At 36.5% G+C, this 23,783-nt stretch overlaps 1 protein-coding gene across 5 annotated transcripts in view; it reads left to right on the plus strand.

Annotated features, from left to right (window-relative positions):
• The window catches only part of PRKN (parkin RBR E3 ubiquitin protein ligase), a 737,950-nt gene that overhangs the window by 483,835 nt on the left and 230,332 nt on the right, over positions 1-23,783 (plus strand). For all 5 annotated transcript variants that reach the window (XM_087938586.1, XM_087938601.1, XM_026705091.2 and 2 more), the window contains exon 7: positions 20,461-20,597. In XM_087938586.1, the coding sequence (XP_087794712.1) occupies positions 20,461-20,597 (137 nt within the window). The remainder of the gene's footprint in view (positions 1-20,460; positions 20,598-23,783) is intronic.

Raw genomic sequence — 23,783 nt, forward strand, 5'->3', positions numbered from 1 at the left:
AAAGAAAGCTGAAGAAAGATAGTAAAATCATGAAGTTTCACTTGCCAACCACCTTGCTTAATGACCAACTGACCAGTCCTAATTCTGGTAGATAAATGAAGTATATTTGTAGTGATTGCAATAGGCTCTGGCCTTAAATAGCTTGACGTTGCTGTTTTCTCCTCTTAATGTCATCATCATCATCAACAACAACATCATGTACAAAGTTATTGTTCACATTTTATGGTTTTTATTGTTTTTTCTGTATATAAAATGCAAAGAGAAATAGAAATGGCAAATTAGGGGAAGGAAAAAGAGCGGGGGGAAAGCAAATGTAAGGTAGAAGGGGGAAAAGGAAAAAAAAAGGTGTTGACTTCCAACTCTTTTTAGCACAGTACAAAATAAAAATACTCCAGCCTCAACTTTTTGCTTTTACACATTAGTATATAACTAGCCATTTCTACAACAACAAATCTATCTAATTGACAAAGAGTTTCATTTTTTCTCATCACAAGCACAAAATCCAGAATGATATCCAAATGAAAAATGTACTTAAATATATTCTTCTCTTTGAATAAAATAATCAGTTTAAAATCATTTCTGCTTTGACCTTACAGGGAAAAATACTCTTTTTTCCATCCTTTTTAAAATGCTGAACTTTTCTTTAAACACATTTCTGAAATCAAAACTTTCTAATCTTTTTTCTTTTAACTTCTTAACATACATACTTTGAAATTCAGTATTAAATTTAGTTCCCTCCCTCCAAACTACCCACATAGAATACTATTTTTTTTCTTTTGTATACATCCTTTTTAAAAATGTGATGACAAAGGGCATGGCACAAAGGCAACACAGTCAAATAAGCAATAAGAGTTCCTTTATTATCTCCAAATTTGCCCCAATCTTTGGCTGGAGAAAAACTCTCAGGAACAGCCTTTAACTGTAGAAAATTCAGTCCAAAATAAGGTACATGCAAACTGTAACTAAAACTCCAATCAAGCCAAGCTGAAGTAATTAGCTTGACAGGGCAGGAGAAGGAATTTCAAACTTGAAAGCATGGCAAAACTCATACAGTTGGGAAGATGCCAGGAACATAGTTAAGCCACAACAATACCAGATAAATTCACGTTTGCTCCCAACAGCTTGCTGTGCGCAGCTTCCTTTTTTATACACTGTGTTCCCAGCTGCAGTTAATGAAGGGAATCAGGGCCCTTTCCTCCCCCATAAGCCACACCACTCACATTGCTCCCTTCTCCGTTGCTCCCTGCATGCCCTAGGATGAAGAGGGGGTGGGCCTGGGTCTTCCTCTGAATTCCCTCTCCCTTGCTCTAACCATTCCCTGCTCTGCCCAGTCAGACTTTGCCCTTCCCCAGTTTCTTCCACAGCCAACGGAGCCACACTCCCACTCCCTGTCAGCTGTTTGGCTTCCACCTCCGAGTCAGATTCCGACAAGGGCATGACAAAAAATCTATTTTTTTTTCTTTAACCTAATGCATTATTTTCTTTAACTTTCTCTTAATATAGATACTCTCAAATACATTTTCAATAACGTTTTGTGTGCTTTAGGAAGTACAAAACGCACACTCACTGAACCAGTTGTTATTCCTGTAGGATCCCACCCCTGAACTTATGAATGCAAAATGCTGCACACCTCTGTTAACCTGACTATTGTTACTATTCCATATATCTACTCAACTCTTCTTAAAAGGGGAATGTGATAAATTACTGCTGCAAATGTACTAAATGTTGATAACTGAAATAATATTAAAACAAGAGCTAGTAATTTTAGCCCAGATTCTATAATATCAATTACTTCTCATGCAAGCTAGCCCTGGAAATATAAATTTGGGATGAAATCACTTTTTTATTTTTCATTGACCTGTTTAACTTAGTTCTCTTACTGCAAATCAATTTTTGACTTGAATGGGACTGTTTAATATACAAATGTAGTTTATGTCCTACATTTGTATATTAAACAGTCCCATTCAAGTCAAAAATTGATTTCCCCCACAACTGAAAAACCAGTAGGCCAGGGATGGGGAACCTTTTATGGCTCACTCAGGAATTCTGGGAGTTGAAGTCCATAAGTGATAGAAGAGCCAAGTTTCCCTACCCCTGACCTGGATCATTGCCTTTCTGATACATGTATTCAGCTTCTTATGTAACACAGTTGGCAATGTTTACATTTACAGCTTTTCCTTCTTGTTTCATACAATCATTTTTGCATCGCTGGATTGAAATTACATGAGGATGACACAATAGAGGCCATTAAAAAAATTGTAATAAGTGAAGTTGGAGAGAATTTTTTTAAAAAAGTTTCTGTGTTCCTGGAATCAGGGACATGGATATTTCAACACCTCTGTCATTTTGCATGAACTTTAAAAGAAATGAGTGAGACAGAATTGGAGAGTATGCAAGCAAGGAAGCAACTGATGTGTCATATACATTTAGTGATGTAGCTTGAATACTAAATGATTTGCTTCTAGTGTGACAAGACTGACTCCTTATTACATGACTGTCAGTTATGAAGCCAGCTCACAAAACCAAGGCCTTTCCCACCAAATGCTGGTAGCCTATCTGCTACTATTTACAAATTCTTTGCTGCTTCACTGATCTAATGATCGCTTTTGTTAAAATGTTTGGAGGCTATGGCTTTCCTGAAGGAGGAAACAGGGGATATGTCATTGACTCTCATTAAAAAAATGAATAGTCTAATTTTAAAGAGAGGAAACCTGTTATCCTTTCAGGAGTTTTCTTTAGGGAGTGGCAAAGAAACAGCAGGCAGTGACATATTTGCAGTATTAATTTCACAGGAAAGGGGAACATAATCATTGCACTATTATATAATTGAAATATATGGTGTATAGGCCAGACACCCCATGTGCCACTGTATTGGTCCAGAAGCTTTTGGATAATGAAGTCCCAACATCACTGCAGGATCATAACTAAACCCATAATTCCTAGTGTAATAACCATCTGGTCATGACTCAGTATGTAAGGGCTCCCCAAAGCTACTCATATGTGAAACTGGAGGGATATTTCAAATTTCTAGGCAATCCGATCAATGTTAAGAATCAGCCTAAGGCAAGGGTGAGAAAAGATTTGATTTTTGGAGCCAGGGCAACACTATAATTTTAAGAATCTAGCTCTGTTTGTGGATGTTAAGTTGAAAAGGAAGGAGAAAGGTTAGACAAGTAGGAAAATTATGAAAAGAAAGAAGATTACAGTTAATTTTTTTTTATGTGGTCCTCTGCTCTGGGCCATTTTAAAGCTATTAACATTGACTATATATATTTTATAAATTATATGTCATTATTAGAGATCCCAATAAAGGGAAATATTTGTAGTTGAAATGAGGGGTCCTTCGTGCTCTCAGAGCACTGATGATGTTACCTAGTTTGTGTAATGAAATGTCTGTTTTCTTGCAGACATTTCATTACCCAAACTCGGTAACATTATCAGTACTAGTGCTCATGATATTGTCTAGTTGGGGTAATGAAATGTTTGCAAGAAGACAAGCAAGCTCAGAGAGCACCATGGACCTCTCATGATTAAAGAGTCTTTCTTAATGATACAAAAGCAAGTAAAATAGTGTGGAGAATAGGTTGTAATTTCTACCACCACGGAAGCCAAAATAGGCTCATGGGTTTAGTATTTATAAAAGAAAAGTCTGATGTTTTTGTCAAGATTGAAATAAATTGTATTTTAAAGTTTAATAAAGGTAAGATGACTAATTATAATGCACTTATTTTAAAAAATCCCTTGATTTACTTTATGTACAGGTAATCCTTAACTACAATTAAGCCCAACATTTTTGTTGCTAAGTGCAACATTTGTTAAGTGAATTTTACTCCACTTTACCACCTTTCCTGCCACGATTGTTAAGTGAATCACTGCAGTTGTTAAATTAGTGACACGATTGTTAAATGAATCTGGCTTCCCCATTGACTTTGTTTGTCAGACATTTGCAAAAGGTGATCACATGACACCGTCCTAAATATGAGTCAGTTGCCAAGCGTCCAAATTTTGATCACATGATCTGATCACGTGATGCTTCAATAATCATAAGTGTGAAAAATGGTTATAACTCAAATGTTGTCAGGGCCTTTGAAACTTTGAATGGTCACTAAAAGAACTGTTGTAAGTTGAGCCATTTCCAGCCATTGTAAATTCCAGCCATTTAATTTTATCATACTGTATCAGTTGAAAGAGTTTATTTATTTATTATGTTTACAAACCAGAGACTCTCGGCAGTATACAAGTGAAATGTTAAAAATTTATAAAATTTAAAAACATAGAAAGTGAAAATAAAATTCTTTAAATAGGGCAAGAATAGTTAAATTATGACATTAAAAATTAATTAAAATGTGAGGTGGGAGGCTGTTACTAGATGGGAAGCTATCTTGCATCCATTTACAATAAGAAAATAAGTAAAAGATATTGGTATAAATGCAATAGACTGTCTGTTAGCTGGCTTAGGTCAGCTTCAGCTTGACTCCTATGCTTTGAACCCTGCATTTATTCCCCAAAGACTTCTGGATACAATATAAAGTGTGAGTTTAATTCATAAATCTTTATACAGCTTGGCTCTGAGGTACTTCTTGTTGACCCATCCATTTCGTATATGTCAAGAGAAACTGCTGTTGGTTTCCCAACTTTGAAAGGTGAGGGGAAATTGAGGTTTGAAAAAGGCTTGCAAGTGGTTTGCAGATGCTGTTTAGCTTTCTGGGCCTCTGTATGTGTTCATCTGTCTGTCTCCCTCTCCCTGACTCGCTCCCTCCTTCCCTCCCTCTTCCACCTCTGCTTTATGGAATAGTCTTTTTCTAGAAATCTAAGCCACCACTTGGTTCACTGACCAGGAATCAATAAAAATGTAATTGTTTCAGAGAGCTTTTGAGTAATGCCATCAGTTTTTGATTTTGAGAATCAGCATACTTATTGTGCTACTGTTTTCTTATTTTTATGATATTTTTTTTAAAATGTGCCATGGATATTTTAATGGCAACAATTGCTGTATGGTTATAATGTGAGCGAATGAGAGTCTTTGATTACACTGAGTACAGATGTAATAAACAAATACATTGCTTTAGTGTAGTTTGTTAAGAAGGTTAGGAATCAAATGTGCATCATGTTCAATCTTCGCTGTTCAATATTCAGAGCTTTCTAATAGACTTTCTCAACATTATCTCTTCAAGAAGTATTTGATATATATGTGTAAATGGAAATGTGATAATGTGGAACTATGTTTTTAAAAAATAATGCTTTATTTGCCTTGTCAAAATTTATAAGTAATTCTTAGAAAGGAGGTTTTATACTTGTATGTGTTATGTTTTGTTTGGCTTCAAAAATCAATAAAACTTGTTCTTAAAAAAAAGAAGAAGTATTTGATAGCAGTTTTCAAAATGCAATATGGGTGTTGCAGTCCAGCAGATTTAAGAACTCTACTTTATGCTTTACCCAAATATAAGAGAAATAAATGGATGGGAATAAACATGATTTTCTTTTCCCCCAAGAGAGAAAATCCTATAGAGAAAAGGAAGATGTATCTTTTCAAAGAGTAAACAACCTGCTGTTGCTTTCACACTGTGGTTGCACAGCTATTTATTTGGCCTCTTCAGAATAAAAAGAAAAGTTTGACTCTGGTGAAGCTACCTTGCATTGGCTGAACTCTATTAGTTTAGATAGAAAATCAAAAGCGAAATAGTCAGCAGTTATAGTGACTGTGTCAACCTGGCTGGATTTATACACTATGCAAAGCCATGGTTTGTTGCAAGCATGAATAACCCACAGTAGCTGGATTTTAGCTCTTGCTAAGCTAAAAAGTTGGATTTACACAACATGCTAAGTCAGTACAAACCAAGTTGCATGATGTTTTGCAGTATATGGTGCTAGACAAATCTGATTGTTTAGATACTATTCTCGATAGATACACATTTTTTCCTTGGCCCTTCAGGCACAACTCCAAATGGAGGACCTGGAATCACAAAGGTCTGAACTGCAGCAGGGTTGAGAAGGGGAGAACAAGGTAACAAAATGTCTTTAAGAAAGAAGCAAGTATCTGGAAATAAAAATAGGGACTAAGAATCATAATAAAGTAAAAGTAGTGGAACTGCTGTCTTGCAGTCTCCTCATAAGGAGCACTTTTTGGAGCACCTGTGATCCAGAGAGGTTCTGAAGAGCCTGTCTATTCACTGACTTTTTGTTCTTCTTAGCAGTCATTGGTTCTGCTTTCCACAAAGCTACTTTCAGGCTGTCATTTCTCTTTCTGGAAGTCCCAAAGTCACGCAAATATCAGATTAACCTTGTGCCAAATGAAAGTGAAGGCAATCTTCACAAAGCAATGAGTAATCAAGATAGCTAATGCCCATATTCAAAGGTAGTTACAGTAATTCAAATCTTTGGGGTAGCATTCAAGATGGGTCATAACAGAAGTGCAATTATAAATTGATTGTTCTTATATTTGCTTAATGAGAGAGAGGCTACTAAAGAGAATGGAAATTGTAACAGTCTGGTGATTCTTTGAACTTTTTGACTTCTGAGGAGTGGTGACAAATTGTTATTGGACTATCTTTCCTGGCAAGCTTATCAACTGGCCAGTTCCAAAGTTCATCTTCTGAGTTTATTGTCAGTATGAAAATTTCTAATTGTTGGTCACACATTCGCATCTTTTTGGGAAATAAATTCTTTTTCTTTGAATTAACAGAGGAAATGCATATATTTCCTTGACTCTATGGAGACAAACATGTTGTATTGCTTTTTAAAAATTTATATGCTTACTTTTATCCATACCCAAAGGGATCCCAGAGCAGCATTCAAAATCAGTATAATAAAGCAACTTAAAAACCAAACTTAATCAGAAAGTTATCCAGCAAACTTAAATTGCAATCCAGAGCCAAAAACAGGATAGTTAAAATACAGAGAACCAACAATGAACCAAAATAGATAAATGGTAAAAAAAGATGAAAAAAAACAAATAAACCACACACAGAATGCTATGCAGATTAGAATGGAGCCATAACTGAAGAGGTCCATAAATTGGATGGAATTCCCCCAAAGGATTCCACAAAATGTTTGGAGTTTACTATTTGTTTTTAATTTAAAAAAATATGATAAATACAATGATCAAGACCTTATCCCAGTGTCTCTTTCAAATTTAAAGTCATGTCCTCCAAATACAAAGGTCTTCCAAAAATTAATGCATTACAGAATAATTCAGTTCATTGTGAGTGTTTTAACCATTGGACATATATAACAGAATAACATAGTTGGAAAGGACTTTGCAAGTTTTCTCTCTCAATCAGGAAACTGTATATCATTTCAGGCAAGTAGTATTCCAATCTCTTCTTAAAAACCTCCAGCGCCTATAACTTCTGGAGGAAAGTTGTTCCACTGATTAATTGTTCTGTCAGGAAATTTCTCCTTAGAAGTTTCCTTACGTTGCAGTTACATCAGTGATGGGATTCAAATTTTTTTACAACTGGTTCTGTGGGCATGGCTTGTGAGCGTGGCCATGTGACTGGGTGGACGCAGCTTTTTTCTTTTTTGCAGCTACCCCACCCACCCATTTGGGGGGCCTTCTGGGTCTCAGAGGAGCCTTTGGGGGGGGGGTGTTTTTGCTCATATAAGGCTCCTCTAAGGCTCAGGAAGACAAAAAACAGAGCATGGCATGCAGCACCCCTCCACACTCCATTTTGGGAGTTTCCTGGCCTCAGAAGAGCCTCTGGGGAGCATTTTTGCTCTCATAAGGCTCCTCTGAGGCTCCGGAAGACAAAAAATGGAGGGGAGGGCTGAGCCATTTTTTGCCTTCCTGGTCCCCTCAGCAAGGGGAATCCTGGCACAGCTGATTATATGTACAGCTGATTGTCGGGAGGGAAAAAAAAGAAATACCTTAGGTGAACATCGGGCAGAGTGAAGCAAGCATTGGGCGGGAGGGCGATCGGATTGGGGGCGTGGCCAGCCACAATTTACTACTGGTTTGGTGACTCACACCAAATCCTTGCTACCAGTTTGCCCGATGTGGTGCAAACCGGCTGAATACCACCACTGAGTTACATGATAACTAGCATTGTATGATTCAGATATCAACAAACTACTATAAAAGAAATTGTTAAATAAACAACATGAATATGATAGGCATGATGAAATAGCTAAAATTACCTACAAGAATCATCAGCATTACTTTTAAGCAAAATTTGGGAGTGTGCCAGTTAAAGTTATATGTTACTTAATGATAAGCAGAAGCCTCCTCAGCTTCTTTTAAAGTTGGTGCACTACTGTTAAAGCTTGTTAAAGCTTGTTTTGTGAAGTTTTCTTTTGTTATGTTGCTGATATTATTGTAGTCCTGCCTTTGGAAAAAAATGGGTCTAATTTATCCTGCACTCACCTCATTCCACAGCCGTAGGGGAGAGATTCTTGGAAATGCAATTGTTTTCCTCCCAAGAAATCAGACTGTAAAAAAAACAGCTTTAGATATAGATAGGAGAAAAATACAGAAAACATGGGGAAGTAGTTCAGGGAATTGCCATGTGAAGTGAAAAATATATCAGAGAAAGTTCAGCTGTTGTTTAGTTTCATAGTCTGGTCCTAGGACCTAAAGCATCACATACCGCTAATAAGGAAAATTTAGAAACCTCAGAAATAAGACTTCATAAATCTAACCAGTCTTACATTAAGACTTCACTCACAATAAGGGGTTTAGCATGCATTGGAAGAGCAATAGACTGTGGGCCCTTCAATAGTTTAAGAACCAAGTCTTAAATGGAATTTTAAAATCTTAATGGGGTAGCTATTATATGGATATCTTCAAGATGTATGTCAAAACCTGCAAGATGAGAGGTGTGATGTCATGATTGAAGTCCCACCTCTTTTGGAAATGTGTGTGGCAGTTGTGCAGATAAAAAGGGCTGACACTTGCTATCTCATTACGGACAAGTTCAGCAACTCCACCAGCCATTATGTCATGTTCTTCTTGTAACCTTCCTGAAGTATCTATCTGGCTATTGTCAGAAATTCAATGCTAGATTACATTCATAGTTTGGTCTGATCCAGCAAAATGTTAGTTGTTTCATTGCTTTACAGATGTGAAATTCCATTTTTGCAAGGGATACAGTTTAAAAGGAATATTTAAATGTAATCTGAAAGTTAAAATAAAAGTTTTGTTTAAGGAAAGGAAATTCATGAGTTTTCAGATCATGAAGAATGTTTTGTGTTCCATTTTTATTTTAAAATGATAATTATAAACCAGGCTGTTTAGTGAACCAAAGTGGTGAGAAATATGCATTTCATTCAGTATCACCTACAGCTGTAAATATAATTAAGCTTAATGAACTGTTGCTGCACCTCACGCTAAAGATTTTAAAGCAAGTATAAATGCCACAAATTGCATTATTTTCCAATTTAAAACCAAATAAATTTTTTAATGTTGATTTAAAAACAAACCTACTAAAATGAACACTTGCAAATGATAGCTATATATTAGACCCTTTATCTCAACTGAAGATACAATCCTGAATAATAATTTAGTACTTGAAAAGACCTGGTGATTCCATACTTTGTCCAGATTATGTCCCAAAGAAATCACTGTGGCTATTGTGCATATTTTTCAAGCCAATGAACATTGAATACATATTTCCAAGTCCTGAGCTGGAGAACTATTAAACTATTAATTGAGTTCTCTGGAATGCATTTAACACATGTGAGCAAGGATTCAGAAAGAAAGGAGAGATACTGTTGCCTTCCCCCAAAAGCTCATCATCATGATGTCTCCTTGTACTATGACTTCATTATTTGAAGACTCTGTCCAGTTAATAATATCAAATTTTCAATTGAAGGAAGAAAGGATAGGTCTTCCATCATTTGGTGGCAGATGCCATATTGCTAATTTATGATTACATCAAACATAAATTGTAGTAAATGGTGCAAAATTGAAGTTGCGCATTTGGAAATTAACTCTAAAGAAATATTTTTCTCTTAGCTTTTCTTAGGTCTCTATATAAATTTCTTTCTGGCCAAAAGAATAATTCCTTACATTGTTCTCCTACAAAAATTTAATCTTTTTTTCCTGTGTCCTCCACTGTCCCTTTTGCCAATGATTTCTTAACGCTGTTTGAATTGTTTGAGGCTAAACACTATCACCAAAAGATGGAAGAGACATGGCAGGAAACATTAAGAAGTAGATGCAATCTCAAGTGCTTATTTCCAGTCTCGAAGCCCATGGTAGTTTCTTGGCTGGAATATTCTACTAAGTGAATGTATCTACTATCATCACATTGTTTTGAAATTCAGTAGCTCAACCCTCCTAACTCCAAATGTTTTCATAGAATTATGGAAATGTGAGACATCCCTTGTATGCATCTAATAACCCTGATCTCTTCAGATAAGTTATGGCCTACACATGCTAAAACAGTACAGTAAATAAATCAGACACAATCTGTCCTTACTACAGGCCTTTTAAGGTCCACTGATTTTTTTAAAAAAGCTTTAGTCTCCTGTTCAAAAACAGTGGGGCTTAAAGGTATTTAATACTAGCTGGGTCACTTTTCTTGCCATATTTGGGGATCTTTTCTGCTACTTTTATCCTGGATTGGAGCTGTGATTCCACAGAAAGTATTTGAGCTACTTCCTACTGCAAAGGGAAGGAAAATTTTAAGATGTATAAATATATTTATATTCAAACTCTGAAGGAACCTTGAGAGAAAATAGAAGTTTTAGATGTCATAAATTTTACATAGAAACTACTATATAACTTTTCAATAAACAGCAATTAAAATTGCTGTAATATAATCAGCACTTGCTGTACCTGAACACACAAAACATTTTAAAAATTATTGTGCAAAGTATAACAAACAAAATAACTGAACAAAAAATAGCAATGTATATACATTGCAGTGATTATAATAAATTAAAATACAAAAAGAAAAGAAAGCAAAAGTTAAAAATATGCATATAATACAGAATTCAGTCTTTATCTGATTATTAAATCTAGATTATATAGAAAGTTACTACTCCATATTTTCATTTTAGAGTGTAGAAACTTTTCAATAAAAGTTAGTCGAATGGTTTGAATGATCTTTGATAATCTTTTAATAATCTTTGATGTTATTATTAAGCTACTCTATGGAGAAACATATTATAACTACATCATAATAAATAACTTGTAAGCCAACCTTAGACACTTTGCAGGAGAACGTGGCATAACAAACAAACAAACAAATAATAACTTAGCAATAGAAAATGATAAAGAGAAATGTTGTATGCGTGCTCATCCACATGCGTGTGTGGCAGAGACCCAAAGACCAGCTGGCCAGTGGGAGGCAGGCGCATATGCATGGCAGAGCTGAACTGGGGCGATGGCTCATGTGCCCACAGAGAGAGTTTTGCGTGCCATAGATTCGTCTTACGGGCCTGCTATAACTGGAAGTTTTCAAACAAAGGTCGAATATTCATTTGCCTTCCAACTGATTCCACACCAATGGATTCTTCTTGCAGTCTGTACCTTGATCCTTCCCTTCTATATTTCTTTTTATAGTTATGTTTCTCATCTTTAATCCATCTAGTATAGGGGTCTTCAAACTTGACAGATTTAAATAGTTTTGGAGTTCAACTCCCAGAATCCCTCCTCCAGTCATGTTAGCTGAGAAATTCTGGGAGTTGAAGTCCACAATTCTTAAACTTGCCAAGTTTGAAGACCCTTGATCTGCTGTTCCCTTGGCTATTTTTCAATTATTGACTGACAATGAGAAAGAACATTTAGATTTTTTTTTAGCAGTCAGTGGCTCTTAATGGGCATTTGCCCTATTCATTGGATATAATGGGAAGTGGCTCACCCCCCCTTAAGATTCGATGGCACACTTTGTGCTAAAGTATCTATCCATACTCCTTGACAAAATGAATATTAAATCAACTTCTTTTTTAAGAAATTAAGCACTGCTGCTTCTACCAAGGACAATTTCAACTTCCTACCATGTTTCTCCAATAATACGCCCCCCAATAGGAAGACCCAGCATGCTTTTTAGGCATAAAATGAAATTAAGCCCCTCCCCCCAAATTTAGGCCTATTTTAAAACATGCAAAATGGAGGGAAGGGTGGGAGTGCCTTGCCGTTGGGAGTGCCCTGTGGGCAGCCATGCCTTGCCATCAGCCACTTCTAATGGCTGTTCATGGTGGAGCGCGGAGAGCTCCCTATTCCCGCCAGACCCAGATATGGTGCTGCCTGCAGGCCAGGTCAGCGGGCGGGTGTCGTCGTCGTGGATGTCAGCCTCGGCGGTGCTCCTGCCTGCTGCTTCCTCTTGGAGCATCCTCTTCCATTTGGAGCGTTGCCGCCGCATTTTGAGCTGCCACCGCAGCATCACCACCACATTTGGAGCTGCTGCTGCTGCATTTGGAGCACCAAACAAGGCGGCAGCAGCTCCAAATGCGGCGGTGATGCTCCAAACGCTGTGGCAGCAGCTCCAAACGCGACGACGCTCCAAACGTGGTTGTGGAAGCTCAAAACATGGCAGCAGTTCCAAACGTGGCGGCGATGCTCCAAATGCCGCAGTGACATTCCAAATGGAAGAGGACGCTCCAAGAGGAAGCAGCAGCGGCGGGCACCCTGCGGAGGCCGACATCCATGCCGCTGCCACCCACCTGCCCACCCACCCGAGGATGCAAGCGTGGGATCACCCCTGAAAAGACATCCTAGCCGTTTTTTCGGGGCTCAAAAAAAATAAGACCTGCCCTTATTTTATGAGAAACACAGGAGTCTATCATTTACTGGTTAGGAAGTGGAGAAAGCTACATAATCTGCATTCTACGAAGGATACAAAATGGGATTTTCTTTTTCCCTCATCTAGATTTCTTCAGATATCTATTAGGAAGTTAAAAAATAAAAAAGAAGCTACTGTACTACACTGCACTATTGATATTATAATTTATTGATTATTGTATGTTCTCCAATATTAGAAATTAGAAAATATTAGAATATTAGTAAACAATTAGAAAAATTAACACCAATATTGGAGAACATATAATAATAAATTATAATACCTTTTTGTAATATTTTTTAAATAGAGGCAAATTTATTAAAAGTAAAGATGTTCTTAAAAGTGTAAAGATGTTCTTAACCATATCAGAAGTGCTCCAAGTTCAAAGAGAACATTTTAGGAAATTTCCATAATTATAAGAACAGTATCATAATAGGAAAGTTGGAACAAGTATTATCAAATCCAGACAGGGAGTTTCAAGCTCAAAACATTTTCCTTTCATTATATTTTATGGTCATTTCAAAGATACTTGTCTGCATTTGTTGCTTTCTTTCACTCGATGGGCTTTTGAAGTTTTAAAAAAAGTGAAGATACTTTCTATTCTACAGCAGTTAAGTAGTGAAATAATGGAAATATTAGTCAGGTAGATAACAATAGCTATATAGAGAGTTATGCAGCAGGATTGTGAAAACTAACTGAGGTACTTCATAAAAAGGATTAAATCATCCCTCTGAATCTGCTGTTCTAAGCACTCAAATGTCTCAGAATGATTGCTTTCAGTGCTTTCCAAAGTATCTGAATATGGATATGCACAAATAGAACACATTTCCATCCTATAGTACTTGAGCACTCTGAGGTTTGGAGGGGTGCTTTAATTGCTTTGTAAAAATGCTCTTTCAAAGCTTTCACCTTAATCTAATATAGCGATATAAAGCATCGTGGTTCAGGCAAGAGGCTAGAAACCAGGAGACTGTGAGTTCTAGTTCTGCCTTAGCCAGAAACCAACTGGATGACCATGGGCCAGTCATGCTCTCTCAGCGCTATGGAGAAGGCACAGGAAATCTTGCCATGAAAATTGGAAGTACTACTCCAGGCACAACTAAAGCACAAAAATAAAGTATAGTCATAGTGAAATGCAAATAAAATGGGAGCTTCTGCTATTATTTTGCTACTTTTCTACTTTTATAGAAAATTTATGAAAATGTCCCTACAGTACAGGTAACAGTGATAACAGGTGTGATTTTTGCAGCTGTGTCTGTGTGTGTAAACATAGTTTCCTTGTTTTTGTTTTAAAGTTTGGACTTCTTTGTTCGTGTGCAGGTCTATTTCCAATAGTGTGTCTCTTTTTGAAATGTGCTTAGAAATCTCCTATGGATGTTTAACAAATAAAATTGTTTTGAAAGAGTACAGAGATCCATCCAAAATTGAAAATAATTTTATGGTGCTTATATAGAAAACTTTGAAGCTAGAAGAAGATTGCTAAAAGTAATAAAAATGTGCTAATGGGAAACTCTTGGGAATTTTATAATAAATATAGTATTCTTGACTGATGGATGAACAGCAATGTATTTCTTTATTCTACAGCAACAAAATCTGGCTGTCTATTACTGGCTCTGTGAAAATAATTCCTAGGAGCTGGCTGTATAGATATATACCTCTGTTTTATTATTATTTGGTTAAGATATTACATAGAAGTGAGAAAAATTCTATTGTGACCTGCAAATGACCCTAGGGATTTTCATAAATTCAGGCATTTCCATCATGGCTCTCTCCTACAGATACCTACTGACTTTAGCTACATTTGAGAAATGTGAAGTGGGATGTCAGTTTGCTTGTCTTTAATGAAAAGACTGATCGATGAGGCATTCTCCTTAACCTTAGATTGCTTAGCCTTCCCTGCCTCTTTGAAGGCTATGAGATCATAGAAAAGAAAACTAAGCTAAGTTTTTCATAAGCAGGTAGCAAAAGATGTATCTTTTAGTCTCTATTGTGCCTACAAATATCTCCTCATGCTGAATAGCATTCTCGGTCACTGGGCTGACTTTCAATACATTAATAATACCGTTCATAAGATTTTAGATATACTCGAAACAATTTATTTCCCACTGGGACTTTTATCTAAACAAGATCAGACTTCATATCTTTCTTTTGTCAGGATTCTGTTGCAGCCAATCTAATTGGTATTAGCCACAACTTTCCATGACTCAATCGGAGGCAAGTGTAAAAAGAATGTATGGAATTAATCAGACTTCTCATCATAGCAACTTTTGCTGTGCTTCCCAAAAGTTTGTGTTTATAACACAGAAAGTAAAGTAGGCTATATTCCAATCCCCCTGCCCCATCCCCCAACCATTATGCCCGGGAATGATGGGCAATTAAGTGTCAAATATGCTTGAGATTAAAATAATTCCATTTTAAGAATCTAAGAAAAATGCAGAGGAATAAATAATATTATTTTTCAGTATGCTTTGAACATGGCTAAAAGAACTCAGAAGGTGTTTTGTTTGCTCTGGATGGCTAAAATTCAATTAAGATTGAATTTTAGACAAGTAGATCCTCAGTATCTGGAGCTTGTGGAGTGTAATTGTGACCTAAGTACTGCAGGGCTTGGATCAATGTTCTCTGAGAGAACCTTCTGAGAGGCCAGGACCCAGGCTGCATAGGCTTTTCTATAAGGCTCCTGAAAATTTTATTCTCTTTAGGGATGGGCTCTTGAATCATTTTAAAAAATAATTCATACCAGAAAGGCCGGTAGTTTGGCGGTTCGAACCTCTAGCGCCATGTCATGAAGTGAGCTCCTGTTACTTGTCCCAGCTTCTGCCAACCTAGCAGTTCGAAAGCATGTTAAAATGCAAGTAGAAAAATAGGGACCACTTTGGTGGGAAAGTAACAGCGTTCCGTGCACCTTCGGCATTTAGTCATGCCAGTCCATGACCATGGAGATGTCTTTGGACAGCGCTGGCTGTTTGGCTTTGTAATGGAGATGGGAAACGCTCCCTAGAGCCAGAAAAGACTAACACGTATGTGCGAGGGGAACCTTTACCTTTTATAAGGAGATGTATGAATGTTCTCTAAGAAAAAGTCAATAGCCCGCACCTGTGATTTTGGCAATCAAGCAGTAGAGGTAGTCCTTGACTTACGACCACAGTTGAGCCCAAAATTTATGTTGTTAAATGAGATATTTGTTAAGTGAGTTTTGACACATTTTATGACCTTTCTTGTCATGGTTGTTAAGTGAATCACTGCAATTGATAAGTTAGTAGCCCGGTTGTTAACCAAATCTGACTTCCCTGTTGAGTTTTCTGGTCAGAAAGTCATAAAAAGTGATCATATGACCTTCGGAGACAGCAATGGTCATAAATATGAACCATTTGCCAAGCATCTGAATTCTGTTCACATGATCACAGGGATGCTGCAAAGGTCATAACTGTGAAAAACGGTCATAAGTCACATTTTTCAGTGCCTTTGTGACTTTGAACGATCACTAAACGAACTGTTGTAAGTAGAGGACTACCTGTATATGAGTCTGAGCAAAAGGAAATAATTTTCATCCTCCCAGCTAAGCAAATATAGGATTAGAGTTTTGGTTCTTTGCAGCCATGCCCTGCAATGACTTCCTAAAGCTGTACAACAGTGATGTGTCATCTGGTACACAACCGAGGATATCATCATGCATCTTCTCTATGATGCATGTAGTGTATATTATACAGTATATGTGCTGCTATGGCATCCAAAAGTCATAGCAGCCCGTGAGATACGATATATTCAATACACAGATGTTACATATCTCTATCCCAGCAGGATGGACCTGGAGTTTTTAGAGTGTATGGTAAAACAGGCCTAGATTGAATCTCATCAAGTCAGTGTTACAAAGCCAACTAACCCTGGAAAGTAATCCATCTGTTATTCCCCAAAAAGTGTACTCTTATGGAAAGAGCTGATTATAAACTGACAAACGGTAGGTCCACCTGGACCCATAATTCCTCTTTAACTAGTAAATAAATACTATAGCCAGGAAAAGTTTTGCAAAATTATATTTTGCATGCTGAGTTAAGACATTTCTGGAATAAGAGGCTTGCCATGAGCACCATTTCTTTCTCACTCTATTCTCACTCCCTATATATGTCAGGGTCCCTTTGAAGATCACTCAGACCCTTCATCTGATTCAGCGGATAATTATGAGCATATTGACATTTGCTATGCAATATCTCTACCGTGGGAAATTTGTTGGCTACCTGTCAACTTACAGGTACAGTTCAAGTATGTTGTTGCTATTATTACCCTACTTGGCTCAAGGCTGGATGTCTCTGAGTTGCAACTGTCTGCTTGGTGATATCAATGAGAGAGAAGCTTACTAGTGGTCCTGTCACCGACGCATTTAAGGTCCCTGTCATTGAGCCTGCTTCGTGATGGTTCCATCCTTTGAAATAGCCTTCCCTATTAAAGCTGTGGACGGTGATGAACAAAAATTGTAGTACCTCTGAATGGTGGTACATATGGTTGGCTATAACCTTTTGATGAATGGAATTTGCCACTAATACTTAATCCTACTTTTGCCAGTATATCAAAGATACTCAAGAGTCTTTGGAAATGGAACAGCATATAAATGAAAGTCAATAAATAGAGCAACATATAAACAGAAGTAAATAAATAAATCTAGATAAAGTAAAATGGGAAATTCAGGAATTAAATATTTACCAATACTGTTTTTATGAATGTTTTTTACATTTATAAATAATATTTTATTTAGTTATTTATTAAGTTTGTATACCACCCATCTCTTTACCAAGTCTCTAAGCATCTTACAATATTACAAATAACAGGATAAAACAATTACAGAATTAAAACATTAGAACATTGTTTATTAAAAGTTAAAACAGTAAAATTAATACTAAAATGGATAAAAAGAATGAATATGTAGACAGGCTGGAAGTGAAACTTCTAATACATGAAAGACATTAAGCCCAAACTTCTTTTTAATATCCTAAAAATAACTAAATGTACTTTACTTGATATGGTTTAGCTTTTATACATGTTATATTGAGCATTAATTGTATAACTTCAGTCACTCTCTCTGTTTAATGATGCTATTTCTTAGAATATTCCTTTGTTTAAAAAAATTAAAACTGTTATTTTATTGGCCAAGTGTGATTGGACACACAAGGAATTTTTTAAATATTTGAATGAATCCTTAAATAGTATATTGAAAGCTTGTTCTGTGTGCATGTGTATCCTCAAGACAAATGTTTCATGCAGCATTACCTATAAAGGGGTTCTATTGAAAATACGTATAATTTAGATGTTTTCTTATAGTATTGACAATTTACATAACTTACTAAGAGAAGGAGCCATATGTTCCATAATTTATTATTTCCTTTTAAATCATAATTGGGTAAAAAAAGTGAGATTGCTTGGAAAGTTTAGTTTTTTCAGAGGAATTGAAATTAATTGCTTTTCATGTTGTTATGAGGCATAGTTTTTTTCCATCAGCTAATTTAACGCAACTTCAGATCTGAATTTTTCTAAATTGTAAAATGATTCTTGTTAAACTGTTCTGTAGAAAAAGGAATGACACATTTAATGTCTTTTGTACTTTAAAGGAAAGGCTGGTTTACTCATCCTACCCAATTCCCACTTCTCTTTCTAGATTATTTTTGTTCAAGGGGTGGTTAGATTTCAGAACAGCAAGTGGTCAAGGATTAGTAGCGGGGAAGTTTTGTTTAATTCAGTTTGTAAGCTGCTTTAGTCAATGAAATCCCTTAAAACACTGAGATTATATTTTTAATGCTACCAACACGCTATCTTTATGTCTCCAGCAGTAGATGGATTTTTAAAGCTTATTTTGAAAGAAGATTATGTACCCGTGTATAGTGTATGCAAAACTATGGAATATTATATTTCATGTACTGTATATCAATCACATGCAACCTAATACTATAAGATTAGATAGAAGATTTTAACAGATTTGCAAAGAGTTAAATGGTAGTCTTAAAATATTTAAGAAATTGTAGACATTAATAGGGGCAGAAAGGGGAAGCAGGAATTATGTATCCAATTTGAAGCTTTTGAAGCAATCTTAAATGAGACATCTTGTTATTTCAGGATTTACAGGGGGTTCTTTCATTAATCTATCTGCCTGCCCCTTTCCCCTTTTTATTTCTTTAAGAATGTAACATTTAATTTATGTTATCTTACACTGTAACACAGCAAGGAAGAGTATATTGAATTCTGGATGCAATGGAGCTGCCAAATGTTAACTTTTCAATGTGGAAATTTACAGACATAGGAAATATTTCCTTTTCCAAAAAGAAACAAGAACCTGCTAACAACTCAATCTTGCTTATCCCCTACCTTCAAGTTTCTTATCACTACATGTTTAACATTCTTGAGTGAATGGCAAATCTTATATCAAGAAGAAACCATAGACATGTTTATTTTACTACAAAAGGTAGCTGAGTAGGGGTTGCCCTTCCGTCACAAACATGAATTCCATCTATTAATTAGCCCTTCTTAATTGATTGCAATCAAACACACTGTATCTCTGAAATTCAGAAACACAGGCATAGGAGAACGATGATAGTTTTCCTACTCATTGAACCACTCTGCATTGTATGACCATACCTATTTAAAAGTAGGTTTTCCAATTATCTGAAGCTTGGAAAGAAGATACCCCTGAACAGTTTATTTCCTCCTTGATTTCTGGTGATATGCTCTTCTCCTGGTTAGCATAACAAGATATTGTTGTCCTCAAATACAGTTTGAAATTATCTTCGACTAAGGCTTTTCAAATTGGACACCAAATGAAACTGTGGGAGAGCACAACATTTTTTTAAAGCTAATCAGGATGTGTGAACTGTTTTATTAGATGGAAACATTTAGAGGTACTTCCAAAGATGCTTTTTCAACTGGCAATTGGACTTTCAGAGCTGAAGAAGCTTCTTGGATGAGAAGTGAAACGTCTTCAAAGAAAAACCAGAAAGTTCAGTTGCCTGTTGAAAAAAAGCACCTTTGGGACAACCATGACCTGGATGACTGAGAATCTACATAGACATTTAGAGGTACTGTTGGCAATGGTATGGTTAATCTTGAAAGACAGTGTGGTTTTGTGCGACATAAATGGTTATGTAACTTTTGTAGTTTTGTACCATTTATTTATTTCAAAGATTTATATGGTCACCCATCTTAAGCATATCTGGGTAACTCATGGTAATTTACTGCCCTTGCAGTATAAATATATGTCTGTGCTCAGAGCTGATCTTCCTATTCGTTGGAAGAGATAAATTTGCTGGACTAATTATCCTGCAGAGGGGCTTTGGGTGAATTATAGTCACTAATATTTAAATAATTAAGAGTTAGTCATTCTCTTACTGTTAGAGACATTAGGATCATACAATATTTTTAGAGTGGTCTTTTGGGGTGGGCTCTTAATTCTAGCATTCTCTCTACTTGGTATGCTTGTTCACAGAAACAGTTATTCATCTTTTAGTCTGACAAATTTGTCTTTGTGTCAGGTGGGCATTTTGTAAATAAGTCGTCTCAGTGGCATTGCGTCATCTTTCCCCAAGTTCCACAGCTCCTAAGCATTGCTACGGAGGTGGAACTCATTTTAGAATTAAGCTTACAGAGTATAGTCCTGAATATTATTTGTGTGAAGTTCACACCAGATTGGTGTAATAACATGGGAAGCTTAATATCTCACCATCTTTTTTATTTCTCTCTCTCTCTCGTTATCCTTTAGGAGTCCTGTGTTAGTCTTCCCATGTATTCATCACCATGTCATTTGCCTGGATTGTTTTCACCTCTACTGTGTGACTATGTTGAACAATCGCCAGTTTGTCCACGATCCTATCTTTGGGTATTCGTTGCCATGTGTGGGTAAGTTGTTCACTGGTGCTTTTTTATTACTTTGTAAAGTAATAAAATTATTTTACAAACAATGGGAGGAAATTACTGGCTTAAAAAAAATACTTCTCTGTCATGTATTAAAGATAAATTAATAGTGTTGAATAATGTTTTTTCTTAGCATTTTCTGCCTTTGGCTGTTCTTTGCCATATTGGTACTCAGTTGTAAAGAGTGTTTCTTTTATAAGTATACACTTACATGGTTTGGTCTAAAATTTCATAATCAAAAAGTGTTGAATGGTCATATCTTAAAAGTGCTGGACATAGAATGGAATGGAATGGAGTGCAGTGCAGTGCAATGCAATGCAATGCAATACAATACTTTATTGGCCAAGTGTGATCGGACACACAAGGAATTTGTCTTGGTGTAAATACTCTCAGTATACATAAAGAAAATAAAGAATCATAATGTACAACACTTAATGATAGTCATAGGGTACAATCAACAATCAAATCATACTAGGAAACAGTCAATATAAATTGTAAGGATACAAGCAACAAAGTTACAATCCTACAATCAGTGGGAGGGGATAGGTAATAAGGAGTGATGAGAAGATTAACAGTAATAGTAGTGTACACTTTGTAAATAATTGAACAGTGTTGAGGGAATTATTTGTTTAGCAGAGTGATGGCTTTCGGGAAAAAACTATTCTTGTGTCTAGTTGTCCTGGTGTGCAGTGCTCTATAGCGTCGTTTTGAGGGAAGGAGTTGAAACAGTTTATGTCTGGGATGTGAGGGGTCTGTAAATATTTTCTCAGCCCTCTTTTTGACTCATGCAGTATACAGGACCTCGACTGAAGGCAGGTGGGTAGTAATTGTTTTTTTCTGTAGTCCTAATTACCCTCTGAAGTCTGTGTCTGTCCTGTTGGGTTGCAGAACCAAACCAGACAGTTATAGAGGTGCAGATGATAGACTGAATAATTCCTCTGTAAAACTGTATCAGCAGCTCCTTGGGCAGTTTGAGCTTTCTGAGTTGGCGCAGAAAGAACATTCTTTGTTGTGCTTTTTTGATGATGTTTTTGATGTTAGGTGTCCATTTTAGGTCATGTGATATAGTAGAACCTAGAAAATTTGAAGGTCTCTACTATCGATACTGTGTTGTCTAGTATTGTAAGAGGTGGTAGTATGGGAGGGTTTCTTCTAAAGTCTACCACCATTTCTACGGTTTTGAGTGTGTTCAGTTCCAGATTGTTCCGGTTACACCACGAGGCAAGTTGTATAACCTCCTGTCTGTGTGCAGATTCATCGTTGTCTCGAATGAAACCAATCACTGTTGTGTCATCAGCAAACTTCAGTATTTTAACAGATGGATTGTTTGAGATGCAGTCATTGGTATATAGGGAGAAGAGAAGTGGAGATGGCACACAGCCTTGGGGGGGCCCTGTGCTGATTGTACAGATATCGGATGTGATTCTGCCGAGCTTCATCTGCTGCTTCCTGTCTGCTAGGAAGGTTATGATCCACTTACAAGTGTTTTCAGATACCGCTAGTTGATTTAATTTACTTAGAAGAATGTCTGGAATGATGGTATTGAATGCTGAACTGAAGTCTACAAACTACTACTACCCTTGCGTAGGTATTTGGAGATTCAAGATGTTGTAGGATGTAATGCAGAGCCATGTTTACAGCATCATCTGTCGATCTATTTGCTCAGAATGCAAACTGCATGGGATCTAACAGCGGATCCGTGATGGTTTTCAGGTGGGACAGCACAAGCCTTTCAAAGATTTTCATAACTACAGGTGTTAGAGCAACTGGTCTGTAGTCATTCAGTTCCTTGATGGAGGGCTTCTTTAGCACTGGTATGATAGTAGAACGTTTGAAGCATGAAGGAACATAACACATCACTAGCGATCTATTGAAGATTCGGGTGAAGATGGGGGCCAATTAGTCAGCAAAGACTTTTAAGCAAGAAGGAGTTATCTTGTCTGGCCCTGGTGCTTTTCCTGGCTTCTGTCTGTGTAATAGATCTTGCACTTCTTTTTCTGTGATCACCAGAGGTTGTGAGCCCAAAGGATTGGGGCCAGTTGTAGGAGGCTTGGCTGTTCTTGGTGTGTTTGAGATGTGGGTTGTGGAAATAGGTGGTTGTAGTTTCTTTTCAAACCTGCAGTAAAGCACATTCAGGTCATCTGCTAGTTGTTGATTTGCCTAGGAAGGAGGTTTGCTGAAGCCAGTGATGTTTTTAAGAGTTTTCCACATGGAATTAGAGAGAGAAAGGATAAGTGACTTCCACTTTTCATGTTCTGAGGAAGCTAAACTTCATTCAGTAACTTCATCTTTCCAAGTTAATTCACTTCTGAATTAAATTCAGGATAATAATTCAAATGTTTGTTGGTTAGAGCATCTCTTCTGATTAACTAAGTTAAAAAATGAAGGTATATGCAATCAATAATCCACAGTTGAGAGAAAAACATTCCTGAAGAGGCAATGGAGTAAAAGAAGACAAAATGTAAACCTCTCTTAAGGCTTCAAAGTTGCTTATTTTCTGAAATAGATTTATAGAAAAAAGGAAAAGTTCTCTTGACTTTTAAATGTGGTCCAAAGTACATTGTTTTACACAAGGTATTAATTAATAGCTATGATATCATTTCTTAGAACTATAACTTGGTTACTTATAAGAGTTACTTTATTTGTTTTGGATGAAAACAGCAGGTACTTCAGTTCAGGTGAAGCCCCTGAAAAGCATATTGGTGTCAGTAGGTTTTGTCCAGAACATGATAAAGATGATTATCTCTCGGTAGCCTTCAGGCATTCAAAAATCTTCACACTACAGGACAAAATGTGGTTTCCCCATTCACACTGTTCAGTTTGCTTAAATGTGCAAATTAGCACTGTTAATTCTGTTGTTGTTTTGACAAATTTATGAAGCATAATGATCATAAGCGGCAGTTTTCATTAACATTTGACTTTCTGCTTCTGAAATTATCTAGGGACTTTATTGCTGAAATTGAACAACACAAACTCAGCTTTGATTATATCAATCTGAAGGTCAAAACAACTGCATCATACTTGACTGGATAGTTGTAACTGTATTTAGGGATAAATAAGATATGAGTTTGGTCTGTATTTTAATAAAAGTTTATCCACTTTCAAATTTTCAAATATTGATGCATGCTCATAAATGAAATCACCATTTTGTGGAATTTTAAAACTGTACAA

This window comes from Pseudonaja textilis, chromosome 1 (assembly GCF_049901715.1).
Source record: "Pseudonaja textilis isolate UNSWEBS1 chromosome 1, rPseTex1.2, whole genome shotgun sequence".
Classification (NCBI taxonomy): domain Eukaryota; kingdom Metazoa; phylum Chordata; class Lepidosauria; order Squamata; family Elapidae; genus Pseudonaja; species Pseudonaja textilis.